The sequence below is a fragment of the Triticum aestivum genome, chromosome 6A (genome assembly GCF_018294505.1).
Source record: "Triticum aestivum cultivar Chinese Spring chromosome 6A, IWGSC CS RefSeq v2.1, whole genome shotgun sequence".
NCBI lineage: Eukaryota > Viridiplantae > Streptophyta > Magnoliopsida > Poales > Poaceae > Triticum > Triticum aestivum.
Window position 1 is genome coordinate 566,547,118 of NC_057809.1, and position 19,578 is coordinate 566,566,695.

The window sequence follows — 19,578 nt, forward strand, 5'->3', positions numbered from 1 at the left end:
GTGATGAAGTTCACAATGTTGAGCAGCCCCATTTGGAGCCCAAACGTGGGATAACGAGCACAACTAGATCCAAGATGAGCAAACCAGACATGGTGGTAGTGGGTGGTCGTAAGGGCACCCGTAGAAGCGGAGGAGCCCAAACGTGGGATAACAAGCACAACTAGAATCGAGGTGAGCAAACTCGGACATGGTGGTAGTGGGTGGTCGGAAGGGCTTGCTTCCGCCGGCATGGCAGGAGAAATAGGTGAAATGCCGATAAATAATTGGATGAGGGTGGAGGGATGGGGCTGGTCCGGAGAGACAAGGTGGTTTCCGCAAATGTCAGTCTTTTTAAAAAACACCAGAAGCTCACCTTGCACATGTTGGATGAAGATGAGATAGTAAAAAATGTCGGATCGCAGACACACCATCATTACCAATTTGATCTTTTATACGAGCGGAGAAACACTCTCAGACCAAACAGATTAGGTCACAGTTCACTACAATGTAAGTTCCTCCCTCCGTTCTAAACTAAGTGTTGTGGTTTTAGTTTAAATTTGAACTAAAACCACGACACTTATTTTGAAACAGAGAGTACAAGATTATAGTCTGGTTAACAGTAGAAACTTGCAAGACAATGTTTTATTTACCCGCTTTCCGCAGTTTCGGATCAGGGGAATTCATCCACACAACTCCGAGAAAACGGATTCTGGAACCTAATCATTATTATGCATTTGTTTTCACAAGTTCATCCAAATGACTCGAGAACCGGATTCAGGAGGAGGCAGGAGTAAACTTGATGGAAACGCTGTTGACGCAGTGGCGCTCATCGGTAGGCGTCTTGAAGCCTTCTCCCTTGAACACATGGCCCAAATGCCCACCGCAAGCTGCGCATGTGATCTCAACCCTCCTACCATCAGGGTCAGGCTGAACACAAGAGAACATGGTACCATTCAGTATGTTACCCAAACAAACAAAATAAAGGACCTGATGATAGAATCAAGTAAGTGAACGGCTGCTGAAGCATACCGTCCGGTGTATGGCTCCAGTAAGTCCTTCGAAGAAGGCCGGCCAGCCGCAGCCGGAGTCGAATTTGGTGGTGGACTTGTACAGGGGCGTTCCGCAGCCAACGCAGTTGTACGCCCCGTCACCATAGAACTTGTTGTACTCGCCTGTTCCCGGCAACCTGGATCGCAATGTGAGGTTAGTTTGATGGCATGTGCTCCAGCATGCTGGCACCATTTTCAGAAATTATTTTACACACCAGGTGACAAACAAAGGTTGTCATGTGGAACTTCAGAGTTTAGCTCCCTTTGGGCTAACTTTAGTTCAGTTTCTATAGGTTTTTGCAGCTTCTCTAGTTGTTTAGTCAGGCCACTGTGGGTGGTTTGTACATCTTGAGCATTTTTCGGCATTCTTCTTATATAGACATTGACGCCAATTTAGATGCATATTTGAGAAAATGACAGAATTTCAGACCCATAACAATGGATGGAATGTAACTGAAGTTTACTGTTTGAGAAACCACAATTGTGCGTAGGCTAAAAACAGTTTGATAAGGCTACTTAGGTATGGACTTGCACCAGTAATAATGCGTATGCACATTTATTACTCCCCTGATCTCTTCTCATAGAAGCTCTAAAGCAACTTAAGCTTTCAAATATACACAAATCCGAATCCTGATGCATAAATGTGGCGCTGCTGGTACACAGGTCAAATTTCTTCATATGGTTTCAGCTCTAAGAATTATCCCAATTAACACTGGCAGATTGATGTGAATGTTAATTGGTTCTATCGTGCAGAACATGCACAAACGGCATGGCTGAATGGAAGGGCTTCAGGAGGACGAAGATACCATTGAAGAGTATATTCCGCCTCAATAGAAGTGAAGCGAAAAACCTATGGCCTATACTGACTAGAGCCATGATCGATATATTTCAGTGATAATAACATAATACTCCCTCCGCCCGAAAATACTTGTCATCAAAATGAATAAAAAAACATGTATCTAGAACTAAAATACATCTAGATACATCCCCTTTTATCCATTTTGATGACAAGTATTTCCGGACGGAGGGAGTACTAACATTTACCTTCTTTTAGACTTCGCTCTCCAATTTTAAATCTTCCAGATTATACAATTAGATTTTGAATAACCTTTCTTTCTAAATTTTTGTTTTTTCTAGCTCTAAAGCAAAGTACTAACTAAATCATAACTCAGTTTCAAATTCTGAAGTTGCTAAACACATATTCAGCGTGGTAGTTTCTGAACAACTTGACACTACAGGGAACTGTCAACAAGAGTACAGGGCATCAGGCACGTCTGCAGATTTATTTATTTTTGCAAATTTAGATGCATATCCTGAATAGGGTTATTATACTACATCTTTTTTTACTCTATACAATTATATATTCCTTCTTACTCCAAGTAGTGAGAAGTCAACCCAGACAGGTTGGCTTAACGCAAGTAGCCATAAACTGGCTGAGGTATTGCTAAGTGGGGATCCAATTGTTCAATTAGGGCTGGCATGATCCATCAATAAAAACAGAGGAACGGTGAGTAGCAAGCAGAGTCAACGGGCTCGAAACTCCAAGAATCCTCTTACCAATCGATGGCCAAGGCGCCAACATCAAAATCGGCCAAACACGCATGGCATACACTCGAGGAACAAACTGGCGGATCGAGAGATGGCAGAAAGTATATATACTGACTCGGTGCCCTTGAGGCGGAGGATGCGGAACTGCTCGGGGTTGAGGACGGCGCGCCACTCCTCCTCGCTCCTCGGCTTGCTGTCGCCGGACGCCATCGATCGCGCGCGCGGCGAACGCAGGGAACACGAAGCGGGCGGAGCGCCGACGAGGGAGACAGGGAGGGGAAGAGGATAGCGGAGACCTTTTGCGCGGTGGGGGCGACTGACCACGTTTTGATGCCTGCGGGTGGGAAGGGAAGCGCGGCGTCCATTTGGCACCCGATTCAATTCATGTGTTATTATCCTTATCCGGATCCGGTGCGCAGGTGCGTTGAACTTGGACGGGTTCTCGGCTCGCCCGCGTGAATCCTCCCTCAATCGTGCTCCCGGTGTTCGTAAATACCCCCTCCTAAATACTCCTATAAGCCTTTATAGAAGATTTTAATATAAACTAGATACAGAGCAAAACGGATGAATGTCACTTTAAAATTCGTCTATATACACCCGTATCTACTTCACATCAAAATCTCTGAAAATACATATTTAGAAACGGAGAGCATACATGAATCCAACATGAAACACTTTATATGCATATGTGAAACGGATAGGTAAGCGCCGTTTTGGCTCTCGGGCTCAGATGAGCCGAGAGTAAACAGTAAAGTTATTTAAAATACTAAATATACTTAAAAAAATCCAAATTTATTTGTGGTGAAAGATGCTTGAGCGATGATCTCCGTACCAAATTTGATGATATTTAAACATGCGAGGAGCTCGTGACAAAAAAAAAACAAAATTCGGGTCTGAGAGGAACTTTTGAGAGAACAACATTGTTCATGTCTGGATTTGTCTCTTTTGCCGTGCGCTCCTGAAATGTCCAAACATCACCAATTTTTGCACAAACATCACACACAGACACATCTTGCTTGCCAAAAAAATCATAATTGTTTTTCTATTTTAATCGTGTTACTGTTCACCAGGCTCATCTGAGCCTGCACACCGAATTGAATATTTGAACGGATAGTTGCAGCTTTAAATTATTCAAAATATAGAGGAAATTTGAGTGTCAACTAATTCTGGACAGAGGGGTATAATATAATTTCCTCTCTTGCATGTGACATCAAGATCAAACTCAATAATATAATACTCTCTTCGTTCCTAAATATAAGCCTTTTTAAGATTTCAATATGGACAACATGCAAATCAAAATGAGTGCATCTACGCTCTAAAATACGTCTATATATATCCTAATGTCGTTCGTATTAAAATATATAAAAAGACTTATATTTAGAAATAGAGGGAGTAGTCGCTCTATTCCTGTCTGTTAGACATAAAACTCGACCCATTCCTCTTTCGTGTTGCATACCTCCACCCAACAAAAAGTGCTTGGGCACGTATGCCGCACAGCCACCTCCCCCCTCGTTTGGCATGTGCCCGCTCCTCATCCGCGACTCGACGATTGCATGTTGTGCTCCAACCGACTACTGTCATGTGCTCCTTTCAGACTAGTGAATAACAAATCGAGGAAGTGTCCGCTTGTATCCTTCTCTCCCGACGCATCGACGTCGAGGGACCACTTCCTAGCAAAGGGTTACCCCTCCGGGGGAGCAGTATGCATGGCCGCTCGTCGGTTGTGGCAACCCACGTCAGAAGCACCACACCTCTCCCCGGCAATGTCCTGCAAATGCATATGGTATAATTATAGCCTTTTCAAAATAAGAGTATCAATCACACTGGGTGATTCAATGCGATGAACCGGATCCTGATAAGGACATGAATTTCCGTGCTTTATGTGTCAATGCCTGGATCAATTGCTAGCACACACAATACATGATGAAATACCAGGAAATATCACATGTCATAATATTACATCACATATCCAGTCTCTTTTACGTTACATGCCTACTTAGCTCAAGGCTAGTTTGTAATGTCATGTAGCGGAAATACAATATTACCTTGTGGCGTCATGCACTCACACACAAAAGTTGAGTATAACATCGTAACCCTAAATCATAATCCTTACTTGTCCTACACAAGTCCTGCAACATGATATGTTGCAACCCAAAGGTCAATAAATTGAATGTATTGGTATGTCACACCTAATAACAACATATCATTCATTATAAACAATATATGGTAAACGGTGAGTTTTTGTTCTATTTTGCAGCAAACTGTTTTCATCTAAATCTACTTCCAAGACAAGTCTCGATCGTCTAAATTGACCAAAGACTAAGATGTTCCATTTCCCATGTCTATTCACCCATGAAAACCCTCGGATTTCCTAGATTGAGATGATCAAATGTTATATATGTTTCAAGTGTGCTTAATCAATGATGCAACAATGGGGACTCCAGAGGGCATCAATCATCGACACATATCACTTGAAATAAAAAAGTCCCGACAAATACAAGTGCTGACAATCAAGCATCGATGCATTCAATTGAGACTCCAAAGTGTATCAATCTGACGAAGCTTTCACTTGAGAAAAAAATCTTGAAGCCTATAGTTATAACGTAGACTCACCACTTTCTTGAATCACTCCGAAAACCAATCTTGTATCCCGTAGCAAAGCAGGGCAAATAATCACACAATTTAATGATGCCCAAGTGGCAACAAGGATCATGAAAATCATACTAAACATGTAGCTATCCTATACCAGGTTCAACATATCATTGCAACATAGTGAAATATGGGGAAAGCATTATCACAAATGCAACTTGACTGGAAATTTAAACACACACACACACACACACACACACACACACACACACACACACACACACAGAGAGAGAGAGAGAGAGAGAATCCAAGCAATTGATGAAGTACTTTACTCTCACGATTTTTGGCAAAGCTACACTTCCCTCTCCAAACAATCTATCATAAAAACGAAATCACATAAACAACCATTCCATACCATTCAAATCAACCAACAATAACATAACTAAGTTGGGTGTATAGTGTAGGTGCAAATGAATCAATCTCATTTGGTGTTTGTGTTATGGTTTAAGTTCAACTAAAGTTTAATTGAAATTGAAATTTAATATTTAAATTTAATTTGATTCCAAAATTGAACTTCTTATTTAAATTTGGTTCCAATTTGATAAATTTTAATTGGTTTAAATGATTCAAATTTGTTTTATTTGGATTCTCACATTTGAATTCATATTCAAGGGTTGAGTTGAATTTCAACTTGATTTAAAGTTATGGTTCAAACTTAGTTTGAATTCAATTTGTATTAGCATTTGAAATTTCAAAAGTTGAGTTTAGCTTCAAATGGATTAAGATTTGATCAATGTTGACTTGTGAAGTCATTCGCAAGAAGTCTCAGTTGATAAGTGTGAATGTGGACGTGTGGTTTGGATTTTATGTTGAAATTAAGTTTGAATTTGAATTCAAATAAGTTTAAATTTCTTAAATCAAATTTGGGTCAAACTAGTTATAAAATGTGTTTTGAACTTTTGGAACACAAAGCAAAAAATAATCATTTAATTTTAGATTCCTAAATCAAAAGTTATAATCAACTTAAATATCAATTTGAATTTGATTCTAAAACCTCTGCCATAGCATCACTTTTCACTTGCTTCTTCAGTTTTATTTGAATTTAGATTTAGTTTGTTCCATTTTTTATTTTAGTGAGCCCATTTAATAGTTTAAGTTATGAGGACCATTTTGCAAAAAGTTTCACCCATTTGGGTTTGTAGTTTTCAATAGGTTCAATTAAAGTTTGAATTCAAATTTGAATAAATTGAATTTATAAAGGTTGAAATTTGTGAAACTATATTTCTACTCATTGCTACTGATCAATGTGAACATACTGCAAAAGGTTTCACTCAAATTGGATTCATAATTTACAAATTAGTGCCTATTGAAGGTTTTAATTCAATTTGAATAGATACATATTTTAAATGTGGAAAATTGTATGTAATTGGTATTGGTGAATACTGAACTCCATGAGGTTTGATATGTAAAAAGAATCACCTCAATAGGAGTTGTGGATAAAAAGTTATGAGATTTCTAAGAGAAGGGGCTAATCTGCAAAAGTGTCAGGGTTCCTTGTTTTATTTATTTTAAATCCAATAATTGTTTCGGAAGGGAGTGAATGTCAGCCTTCAGATTTAATGAGCCTCGGAGAGTCTGGATTAGTGGGCAACATGGCATGTCCTGATGAATCCTGATTGGACTGTACGGCTTCAACCACCTATCGACGCCCTATTGGCTCGTACAAATTCGACCAGTTTCTAATCCTGGTCGTCCATGCGTGATCGAACGACTAAGGCAGTGAAAGCTCACCGGGCGGCGTGACTTATCCGGAGACGATGTGGGTGGTGGTGATGGCGCTCGAGATGAAGGAAATATGCCCTAGAGGCAATAATAAAGTTGTTATTTATATTTCCTTATATCATGATAAATGTTTATTATTCATGCTAGAATTATATTAACCGGAAACTTAGTACATGTGTGAATACATAGACAAACAAAGTGTCACTAGTATGCCTCTACTTGTCGAGCTCGTTAATCAAAGATGGTTAAGTTTCCCAGCCATGGACAAGAGTTGTCATTTGATGAACGGGATCACATCATTAGAAAATGATGTGATTGACTTGACCCATCTGTTAGCTTAGCACTATGATCGTTTAGTTTATTGCTATTGCTTTCTCCATAACTTCTACATGTTCCTATGACTATGAGATTATGCAACTCCCGAATACTGGAGGAACACTTAGTGTGCTATCAAACGCCACAAACGTAACTGGGTGATTATAAAGATGCTCTACAGGTGTCTCCGATGGTGTTTGTTGAGTTGGCATAGATCGAGATTAGGATTTGTCACTCAAATTGTCGGAGAGGTATCTCTGGGCCCTCTCGGTAATGCACATCACTATAAGCCTTGCAAGCAATGTGACTAATGAGTTAGTTACGAGATGATGCATTACAGAACGAGTAAAGAGACCTGGCGGTAACGAGATTGAACTAGGTATTGAGATACCGACGATCGAATCTCGGGCAAGTAACATACCGATGACAAAGGGAATGACGTATGTTGTTATGCGGTTTGACCGATAAAGATCTTTGTAGAATATGTAGGAACCAATATGAGCATCTAGTTTCCGCTATTGGTTATTGACCAGAAGTGAGTTCTCGAACCTGTAGGGTCCGCACGCTTAACGTTTGATGACAATCGATATTATGAGTTTATGTGTTTTGATGTACCGAGGGTAGTTCGGAGTCCCAGATGTGATCACGGACATGACGAGGAGTCTCGAAATGGTCGAGACATAAAGATTGATATATTGGACGACTATATTCGGACACCGAAAATGTTTCGGAGAAGTTTCAGATAAAACTGGAGTGCCGGAGGGTTACCGGAACCCCCCAGGGGAACTAATGGGCCTCATGGGACTTAGTGGAGAGAGAGAGGGGCGGCTAGGGCAGGCCGCGCGCCCCCTCCCCCTTGGGTCGGAATTGGACAAGGGAAGGGGGGGCGCCCCCCTTTCCTTCTCCCTCTCTCCCTCTCCTTCCTTCCCCCTCTCTTCCTTGTTGGTAACCTACTAGGAATAGGATTCCTATTCCTAGTAGGAATCCTACTTGGGGCGCGCCCCTATAGGGCCGGCCGGCCTCCCCCTTGCTCCTCACTACTGCAGGATGGTCCAAATGCGACAGTCGAATCAGAGACCCTTCGACGAAACTGTGTGCGATGCCATAAGCACAAACGGTGGTGTAAAAAAACCAGTCAAAAAAGGTGCAAAACGTCTGCAATGACAGATGCATCAAACACGGTTCAGAATTTAGTTGCGTGTGCGATGCAGGGCATACGGTTCAGCTCAATGAACTATTTGTGATGAGGAGGCACAAAAGAAACGGGCAACCAGATGAAGGCATGTGCGATATACAACATACGGTTCACAGGGATGAACTGTGTGTGATTAGGCAACACAAGAAATGGTTCAACTGAACAAAATGTGTGTGATATGTGGCAAACAGGTCCGTAATCTGAAATGTGTGCGAAGACCAATAATAACATAGATGATTGCTGCTAATAAGCCATGTGAATTGCTCTGTCTACAGTAGAATAACATGTGTCTTTATATATATATTGTTGGGGAACGTAGCAGAAATTCAAAATTTTCCTACGTGTCACCAAGATCTATCTATGGAGAAACCAGCTACGAGTAGAAGGAGAGTGCATCTACATACCCTTGTAGATCGCTAAGCGGAAGCGTTCAAGTGAACAGGGTTGATGAAGTCGTACTCGTCGTGATTCAAATCACCGATGATCAAGTGCCGAACGGACGGCACCTCCGCGTTCAACACACGTACAGCCCGGTGACGTCTCCCACGCCTTGATCCAGCAAGGAGAGAGGGAGAGGTTGAGGAAGAATCCATCCAACAGCAGCACAACGGCGTGGTGGTGGTGGAGGAGCGTGGCAATCCAGCAGGGCTTCGCCAAGCACCACGGGAGAGGAGGAGGAGGAGAGGCAGGGCTACACCAAGAGGGAGATCGAATCGCGTGTTATGGGCAGCCCCATGCCTCAATATATATAGGGGAGAAGGGGGCTGCGCCCCCTTTAGGGTTTCCCACCCCCTAGGGGCGGCGGCCAGGCCTAGATGGGTTTTGGGGTGCGGCCAAGAGGGGAGGGGAGAGGGAGGCGCACCAATATGGGCCCTAAGGCCCATATCCCCTTAGGGTTTGCCCCTTCTCCCCTTCTAGCCGCATGGGCCATGGTGGGAGGCGCCCTAGCCCACCTAGGGGCTGGTGCTCTCTCATACTTGGCCCATGTATGCCTCTGGAGCATGTGGCCCCACTTGGTGGACCCCCCGGGACCCTCCCGGTGGTCCCGGTACAATACCGATATCGCCCGAAACTTTTTCGGTGACCAAAACAGGACTTCCCATATATAAATCTTTACCTCCGGACCATTCCGAAACTCCTCGTGACGTCCGAGATCTCATCCGGGACTCCGAACAACATTCGGTAACCACATACAAGCTTCCTTTATAACCCTAGCGTCATCGAACCTTAAGTGTGTAGACCCTACGGGTTCGGGAGACATGCAGACATGACCGAGACGTTCTCCGGTCAATAACCAACAGCGGGATCTGGATACCCATGTTGGCTCCCACATGTTCCACGATGATCTCATCGGATGAACCACGATGTCAAGGACTTAATCAATCCTGTATTCAATTCCCTTTGTCTATCGGTATGTTACTTGCCCGAGACTCGATCGTCGGTATCCAATACCTTGTTCAATCTCGTTACCGGCAAGTCACTTTACTCGTTCCGTAACACATCATCCCGTGATCAACTCCTTGGTCACATTGCGCATATGATGATGTCCTACCGAGTGGGCCCAGAGATACCTCTCCGTTTACATGGAGTGACAAATCCCAGTCTCGATCCGCATAAAACAATAGATACTTTCGGAGATACCTGTAGTGCACCTTTATAGTCACCCAGTTACGTTGTGACGTTTGATACACCCAAAGCACTCCTACGGTATCCAGGAGTTACACGCTCTCATGGTCAAAGGAAGAGATACTTGACATTGGCAAAGCTCTAGCAAACGAACTACACGATCTTTGTGCTATGCTTAGGATTGGGTCTTGTCCATCACATCATTCTCCTAATGATGTGATCCCGTTATCAACGACATCCAATGTCCATAGCCAGGAAACCATGACTATCTGTTGATCACAACGAGCTAGTCAACTAGAGGCTCACTAGGGACATATTGTGGTCTATTTATTCACACGTGTATTACGATTTCCGGATAATACAGTTATAGCATGAATAAAAGACAATTATCATGAACAAGGAAATATAATAATAACACTTTTATTATTGCCTCTAGGGCATATTTCCAACAGTCTCCCACTTGCACTAGAGTCAATAATCTAGTTCACATCGCCATGTGATTAACACTCACAGGTCACATCGCCATGTGACTAATACCCAAGAGTTTACTAGAATCAGTAGTCTAGTTCACATCACTATGTGATTAACACTCAATGAGTTTTATGTTTGATCATGTTGCTTGTGAGAGAGGTTTTAGTCAACGGGTCTGAACCTTTCAGATTCGTGTGTGCTTTACAAATCTCTATGTCATCTCCTAGATGCAGCTACCACGCTCTATTTGGAGCTATTCCAAATAACTGTTCTACTTGGAGCTATTCTAAATTATTGCTCCATTATATGTATCCGGTCTCTCTACTCAGAGCTATCCGGATAGGTGTCAAGCTTGCATCGACATAACCCTTTACGACGAACTCTTTTACCACCTCCATAATCGAGAAAATTCCTTAGTCCACTAGTTAGTAAGGATAACTTTGACCGCTGTCTTGTGAGCCATTCTTGGATCACTCTTGTACCCCTTGACTGACTCATGGCAAGGCACACTTCAGGTGCGGTACACAGCATAGCATACTGAAGAGCCTACATCTCAAGCATAGGGGACGACCTTCGTCCTTTCTCTCTATTCTGCCGTGGTTGAGCTTTAAGTCTTAACTTCGTACCTTACAACTCAGGCAAGAACTCCTTCTTTGACTGGTCCATCTTGAACACCTTCAAGATCATGTCAAGGTATGTGCTCATTTGAAAGTATTATCAAGCGTTTTGATCTATCCTTATAGATCTTGATGCTCAATGCTCAAGTAGCTTAATCCAGGTTTTCTATTGAAAAACACATTTCAAATAACCCTATATGCTTTCCAGAAATTCTACATCATTTCTGATCAACAATATGTCAACAACATATACTCATCAGAAATTCTATAGTGCTCCCACTCACTTCTTTGGAAATACAAGTTTCTCATAAACTTTGTATACACCAAAATCTTTGATCATCTCATCAAAGCGCACATTCCAACTCCGAGATGCTTACTCCAGTCCTTAGAAGGATTGCTGGAGCTTTGCATACTTATTAGCATCTTTCGGGATTGACAAAACCTTCCGGTTGTATCACATACAACCTTTCCTCAATAAAATTGTCGAGGAAACAATGTTTTGACATCCTATCTGCAAGATTTCATAAATAATGCAGTAATCGCTAATATAATTCCAACAGACTCTTAGCATCGCTATGAGTGAGAAAATCTCATCGTAGTCAACTCCTTGAACTTGTCGGAAAACATCTTAATGACAAGTCGAGCTTTCTTAATGGTGACATTTACCATCATTGTCCGTCTTCCTTTTGAAATCCATCTGTACTCATTAGCCTTACGACCATCGAGCCGTTCTGCCAAAGTCTACACTCTGTTTTCATACATGGATCCTCTCTCGGATTTTATGGCCTCAAGCCATTTATCGGAATCCGGGCCCACCGTCGCTTCTCCATAGCTCGTAGGTTCATTGTTGTCCAGCAACATGACTTCCAAGACAGGATTACGTACCACTCTGAAGTAGTACGCATCCTTGTCATCCCACGAGGTTTGGTAGTGACTTGATCTGAAGTTTCATGATCAATATCATAAGCTTCCACTTCAATTGGTGTAGGTGCCACAGGAACAACTTCATGTGCCCTGCCACACACTAGTTGAAGAGACGGTTCAATAACCTCATCAAGTCTCCACCATCCTCCCACTCAACTCTTTCGAGAGAAACCTTTCCTCGAGAAAGGACCCGATTCTAGAAACAATTCATATTGCTTTCGGATCTGAATTAGGAGGTATACCCAACTGTTTTGGGTGTCCTATGAAGATGTATTTTATCCGCTTTGGGTTCGAGCTTAATCCTGAAACTTTTTCACATAAGCGTCGCAGCCCCAAACCTTTAAGAAACGACAACTTAGGTTTCTCTAAACCATAATTCATACGGTGTCATCTCATCGAAATTACGTGGTGCCCTATTTAAAGTGAATGTGGTTGTCTCTAATGCCTAACCCATGAACGATAGTGGTAATTCGATAAGAGACATCATGGTACGCACCATATCCAATAGGGTGCAACTATGATGTTTGGACACACCATCACACTATGGTGTTCCAGGCGGTATTAATTATGAAACAATTTCCACAATGTCTTAATTGTGTGCCAAAACTCATAACTCAGATATTCATCTCTATGATCGTATCATAGACATTTTATCCTCTTGTCACAATGATCTTCTACTTCACTCTGAAATTACTTGAACCATTCAATAATTCAGAGTTGTGTTTCATCAAGTAAATATTCTCAACATCTACTCGAATCATCTGTGAAGTAAGAACATAACGATATTCACTGCATGCCTCAGCATTTATTGGACTGCACACATCAAAATGTGTTACTTCCAACAAGTTGCTATCTTGTTCCATCTTATTGAAACCGAGGCTTTTCAGTCATCTTGCCTATGTGGTATGATTTGCATATCTCAAGTGATTCAAAATCAAGTGAGTCCGAACGGTCCATTTGCATGGAGTTTCTTCATGCATATACACCAATAGACATGGTTCACATGTCTCAAACTTTTCAAAAACGAGTGAGTCCAAAGATCCATCAACATGGAGCTTCTTCATGCATTTTATACCATTATGACTTACATGGTAGTGCCACAAGTAAGTGGTACTATCATTACTATCTTATATCTTTTGGCATGAAAATGTGTATCACTACGATCGAGATTCAATAAACCATTCAGGTTTAATACTAATCTTGATGGTAGAGGGAGCGTGCGATGCTTGATCATATCAACATTGGAAACACTTCCAACACATATCGTCAGCTCACCTTTAGCTAGTCTCCGTTTATACCGTAGCTTTTATTTCGAGTTACTAACACTTAGCAACCGAACCGGTATCTTATACCCTGGTGCTACTAGGAGTACTAGTAAAGTACACATTAACATAATGTATATCCAATATACTTCTATCGACCTTGCCAGCCTTCTCATCTACCAAGTATCTAGGGTAATTCTGCTCTAGTGACTGCTCCCCTTATTACAGAAGCACTTAGTCTCAGGTTTGGGTTCAACCTTGGGTTTCTTCATTGGTGCAGCAGCTGATTTGCCGTTTCATGAAGTATCCCTTCTTTCCCTTGCCCTTCTTGAAACTAGTGGTTTCATCAACCATCAACAATTGATGCTCCTTCTTGATTTCTACTTTCGCGATGTCAAACAACGCGAATACCTCAAGGATCATCATCTCTATCCTTGATATGTTATAGTTCATCACGAAGCTCTAGCAGCTTGGTGGCAATGACTTTGGGGAAACATCACTATCTCATCTGGAAGATCAACTCCCACTCGATTCAAGTGATTGTTGCACTCAGACAATCTGAGCACAAGCTCAACGATTGAGCTTTTCTCCCTTAGTTTGCAGGCTAAGAAAATCGTTGGAGGTCTTATACCTCTTGACGTGGGCACGAGCCTGAAATCCCAATTTCAGCCCTCGAAACATCTCATATGTTCCGCGACGTTTCGAAAAACGTCTTTGGTGCCTCAACTCTAAACCGTTTAACTGAACTATCATGTAGTTATCAAAACGTGTATGTTCGATGTTCGAAACATCCACAAACGACGTTTGGGGTTCAGCATACTGAGCGGTGCATTAAGGACATAAGCTTTCTACTGATCGCATAATCGCTACTATTAACTTTCAACTATAATTTTCTCTAGGAACATATCTAAACAGTAGAACTATAGCGCGAGCTACGACATAATTTGCAAAAGGTCTTTTGACTATGTTCAGGATAATTAAGTTCATCTTATGAACTCCCACTCAGATAGACATCCCTCTGGTCATCTAAGTGATCACATGATCCGAGTCAACTAGGCCGTGTCCGATCATCACGTGAGACGGACTAGTCATCATCGGTGAACATCTTCATGTTGATCGTATCTACTATACGACTCATGCTCGACCTTTCGGTCTCCGTGTTCCGAGGCCATGTCTGCACATGCTAGGCTCGTCAAGTTAACCCTAAGTGTTTTCGCTGTGTAAAACTGTCTTACACCCGTTGTATGTGAACGTAAGAATCCATCACACCCGATCATCACGTGGTGCTTAGAAGCGACGAACTGTAGCAACGGTGCACAGTTAGGGGAGAACACTTCTTGAAATTTTGTAAGGGATCATCTTATTTACTACCGTCGTCCTAAGTAAACAAGATGCATAATCATAATAAACATCACATGCAATTATATAGTTGTGACATGATATGGCCAATATCATATAGCTCCATTGATCTTCATCTTCGGGGCTCCATGATCATCTTGTCACCGGCTTGACACCATGATCTCCATCATCATGATCTCCATCATCGTGTCTTCATGAAGTTGTCACGCCAACGACTACTTCTACTTCTATGGACTAACGCGTTTAGCAATAAAGTAAAGTAAGTTACATGGCGTTCTTCAATGACACGCATGTCATACAATAAATAAAGACAACTCCTATGGCTCCTGCCGGTTGTCATACTCATCGACATGCAAGTCGTGAATCCTATTACAAGAACATGATCAATCTCATACATCACATATATCATTCATCACATCCTTTTGGCCATATCACATCACATAGCATACCCTGCAAAAACAAGTTAGACGTCCTCTAATTGTTGTTTGCATGTTTTACGTGGCTGCTATGGGTTTCTAGCAAGAACGTTTCTTACCTACGCAAAACCACAACGTGATATGCCAATTGCTATTTACCCTTCATAAGGACCCTTTTCATCGAATCCGTTCCGACTAAAGTGGGAGAGACTGGCACCCGCTAGCCACCTTATGCACCAAGTGCATGTCAATCGGTGGAACCTGTCTCACGTAAGAGTACGTGTAAGGTCGGTCCGGGCCGCTTCATCCCACAATACCGTCGAAACAAGATTGGACTAGTAACGGTAAGCATATTGAACAACATCAACGCCCACAACTACTTTGTGTTCTACTCGTGCAAAGAATCTACGCAATAGACCTAGCTCATGATGCCACTGTTGGGGAACGTAGCAGAAATTCAAAATTTTCCTACGTGTCACCAAGATCTATCTATGGAGAAACCAGCTACGAGTAGAAGGAGAGTGCATCTACATACCCTTGTAGATCGCTAAGCGGAAGCGTTCAAGTGAACGGGGTTGATGAAGTCGTACTCGTCATGATTCAAATCACCGATGATCAAGTGCCGAACGGACGACACCTCCGCGTTCAACACACGTACAGCCCGGTGACATCTCCCACGCCTTGATCCAGCAAGGAGAGAGGGAGAGGTTGAGGAAGACTCCATCCAACAGCAGCACAACGGCGTGGTGGTGGTGGAGGAGCGTGGCAATCCAGCAGGGCTTCGCCAAGCACCACGGGAGAGGAGGAGGAGGAGAGGCAGGGCTGCACCAAGAGGGAGATCGAATCGCGTGTTATGGGCAGCCCCATGCCTCAATATATATAGGGGAGAAGGGGGCTGCGCCCCCTTTAGGGTTTCCCACCCCCTAGGGGCGGCGGCCAGCCCTAGATGGGTTTTGGGGTGCGGCCAAGAGGGGAGGGGAGAGGGAGGCGCACCAATATGGGCCCTAAGGCCCATATCCCCTTAGGGTTTGCCCCTTCTCCCCTTCTAGCCGCATGGGCCATGGTGGGAGGCGCCCTAGCCCACCTAGGGGCTGGTGCTCTCTCATACTTGGCCCATGTATGCCTCTGGAGCATGTGGCCCCACTTGGTGGACCCCCCGGGACCCTCCCGGTGGTCCCGGTACAATACCGATATCGCCCGAAACTTTTCCGGTGACCAAAACAGGACTTCCCATATATAAATCTTTACCTCCGGACCATTCCGGAACTCCTCGTGACGTCCGGGATCTCATCCGGGACTCTGAACAACATTCGGTAACCACATACAAGCTTCCTTTATAACCCTAGCGTCATCGAACCTTAAGTGTGTAGACCCTACGGGTTCGGGAGACATGCAGACATGACCGAGACGTTCTCCGGTCAATAACCAACAGCGGGATCTGGATACCCATGTTGGCTCCCACATGTTCCACGATGATCTCATCGGATGAACCACGATGTCAAGGACTTAATCAATCCTGTATTCAATTCCCTTTGTCTATCGGTATGTTACTTGCCCGAGACTCGATTGTCGGTATCCAATACCTTGTTCAATCTTGTTACCGGCAAGTCACTTTACTCGTTCCGTAACACATCATCCCGTGATCAACTCCTTGGTCACATTGCGCATATGATGATGTCCTACCGAGTGGGCCCAGAGATACCTCTCCGTTTACACGGAGTGACAAATCCCAGTCTCGATCCGCATAAAACAATAGATACTTTCGGAGATACCTGTAGTGCACCTTTATAGTCACCCAGTTACGTTGTGACGTTTGATACACCCAAAGCACTCCTACGGTATCCAGGAGTTACACGCTCTCATGGTCAAAGGAAGAGATACTTGACATTGGCAAAGCTCTAGCAAACGAACTACACGATCTTTGTGCTATGCTTAGGATTGGGTCTTGTCCATCACATCATTCTCCTAATGATGTGATCCCGTTATCAACGACATCCAATGTCCATAGCCAGGAAACCATGACTATCTGTTGATCACAACGAGCTAGTCAACTAGAGGCTCACTAGGGACATATTGTGATCTATTTATTCACACGTGTATTACGATTTCCGGATAATACAGTTATAGCATGAATAAAAGACAATTATCATGAACAAGGAAATATAATAATAACACTTTTATTATTGCCTCTAGGGCATATTTCCAACATATATAACTGAAATAAACATCCAATTACATAAGTGACTATACAGATCATTCGCACACACCTCAATAAACAATTGCATGCATTCTAAAGTAGGAGAAATGATCGTCTAGTCATGTACTTCTTGTGACGCTCCTGCCACTGCTATGTGGCTCGATCCCTTGTCTGGGTCAGGAAGAAGACAGTTCCTCATGTCAATGATCCATGTGTATATCTTGTAGCTTGTGTATGCGTTCGTGGCCGCGTACTTGACATGTTGTTCATCCAGTCTCTTATGCCACACACTGTGCCAGGCGTTCTTGTCCTTATTGCTCTATCGCTTCATCTTCGCGTAGTAGGGGTCGATGATGGCCGAGGCGAGGTCAACCAGGTAGTTCAGTTTGCTTCTGTCGGTGCCCCAGATCTTGTAGTGGTGCTGGATGTTGACAAGATTCGAGCATTTCTAGTCCAAAACCTTGAGCGCTTTTAGATCATTGGTGCTGTCCACCATAGCAAAACTGTAGTCGGAGCTCTTGATAAACCTGGAGAAAGGCTCGCAAGGCCTTGTGGCAAGGTGGAAGTGGTAGACGAGGACGTCATCTCGCACGCACAACTGGGCGACGGCAACCTTCTGATCGTGCCCGTCACGACCGATGGTGTACTTGAGGTCGAAGCTGACCACTCGGTACTTGTCCTCGGCAAGGAACTGCTCCATAGTTTGGATGAAGCTCTCCACCGAGACCGAATCATTCGTGTACACCACCGAGAGGGCCTTCCCCATCACGTGGGTGTCCACTACGTGATGCATGGTAAACTTCCCGCCGTTGTCGTCGACGGCCGCCGGGAGCGCCATTGGAGCCACGGGGAGCGCCATTGGAACCGCTGGATGTCCTCTCTGTATGTGTCCTCGTGGGTGTGCTTATTGTGACGTGTGAGACAAGAGATGAAGATAAATGGCCGCAGGAATAAAAGAGGGCCGGGCGGCATGGATTCTCGGCGCATCCGCATGGAAGTTTTTGCAGCGGGTAACTGCATCGTCGCGCTGCGCTCAGCGCAACCGCTTGCACACGAACGTGCGGGATCATGCGCCGACCCAAAACACTGGCAGCGCTGCGTGGAGGGGCGAGGCCAGAGCACCCGGAGGGATGCGAGAGCAAAGCGCGCGCGGCAGGACGTGAGCAGAGCGCGCCGCGGCCGCCTGAACCGCAAGCAACCACACACATGGAGCAGTTGAACACACAACAAATGGTCGCCTACAAGCCGGCCGACAGTTGTGTCGCTGCGTAGAGAGCGGCCCTGTGGTACCACCTCCGTCTAGTCTATAGTCTCCTTTATATTCCATGCCATACTTTGCCCTCAAATTTAACCAACAAAATATTAATGCATGTTTTAAAAATTATATAATTGGAAACTATGTTCAAATACAAATCCAACTATATAATCTTTAGCGACATGCATTCGTATTTTATTAGTTAAATCATACTTATAAACCAGGACGATGGTATAGTAGGTAATTAAATCGCAAACATTTTTTATTAATCGTATGTGTATGTGGCCTTTCGTCCTCCTCTCGCACATCTTGTCACCCCGCTGCCGCAGACGGCTTACATCGCAAGCTTGCACAGTGCGCGGGGGCGTTCTTTTTGCCAAACGGTGGCGCCAATGAATCGTCGATGAGCCCGTTCCCGCGCAACCTCGCAGGTTCCCGCGCAAGCTTCCCGCTCGACTCGATGAAATCCCCCAAAATCCCAATGCTTACCGGCTAGCTATGAAAACCCTCACGGCCGGCGAGTCCTGCGTCGCATTTTCCCCTCCATCCCTTTAGCTTATTTCGTCTGCTTCTCCCACATTCGCCAATGGCACTGGTCCGTCGTCATCGCTCAGCCACTCCGCTGTCGTCAGAGGACAACTCCAACTGGGAGGCTACACCGCGGCGGCGCCGCAGTCCCCGACGTAGTGTAGTGCGCGTGGCATCCCTGTTGGGTGTGCACGGACCACCCACCACACGCTCCGCCGCCGGTGCCCGTCGGCAGCTGTTGCCAGCCGCCGTTGCCGCCACACCACCGTCGAAAGCCAGGGCCATCGCCCGCTCCGCCGCCGCGGCCCAAAGGCGGGAGATGGCCGTCGTGGCCGCCACCCCACTGCCGGACACTGTGGCCATCACCCGCTCCTCCACCGCGACCCGAAGGCGGGAGGTGGTGGTCGTGGCCGCTACCCCGTCATTGGCTGCCGTGGCCACCAGCCCACCTTCGACCGCCGGGGTC

General features: G+C 44.3%; 1 protein-coding gene across 1 annotated transcript; it reads right to left on the minus strand.

The window, feature by feature from the left end:
• Nucleotides 1–412: 412 nt before the first annotated feature.
• Nucleotides 413–2,965, minus strand: LOC123128577 (peptide methionine sulfoxide reductase B5). The gene is made up of 3 exons (XM_044548614.1): nucleotides 2,692–2,965; nucleotides 1,009–1,165; nucleotides 413–906 (listed from the first exon to the last, which is right to left on the minus strand). Exons 1-3 carry the CDS (start codon nucleotides 2,784–2,786, stop codon nucleotides 754–756), a joined length of 405 nt encoding a protein of 134 aa, XP_044404549.1. The 5' UTR covers nucleotides 2,787–2,965; the 3' UTR covers nucleotides 413–753.
• Between the last annotated feature and the right edge of the window lie 16,613 nt (nucleotides 2,966–19,578).

Excerpts from the sequence above, each read along its gene's own strand:
- LOC123128577 (XM_044548614.1), bottom strand. The coding sequence starts at position 2,786 with ATGGCGTCCGGCGACAGCAAGCCGAGGAGCGAGGAGGAGTGGCGCGCC. Across the intron at positions 1,166-2,691 it reads CTCCGCCTCAAGGGCACCGA|GTTGCCGGGAACAGGCGAGT; the intron begins GTCAGTATATAT and ends ATTGCGATCCAG. Across the intron at positions 907-1,008 it reads CTGGAGCCATACACCGGACG|CCTGACCCTGATGGTAGGAG; the intron begins GTATGCTTCAGC and ends TCTTGTGTTCAG.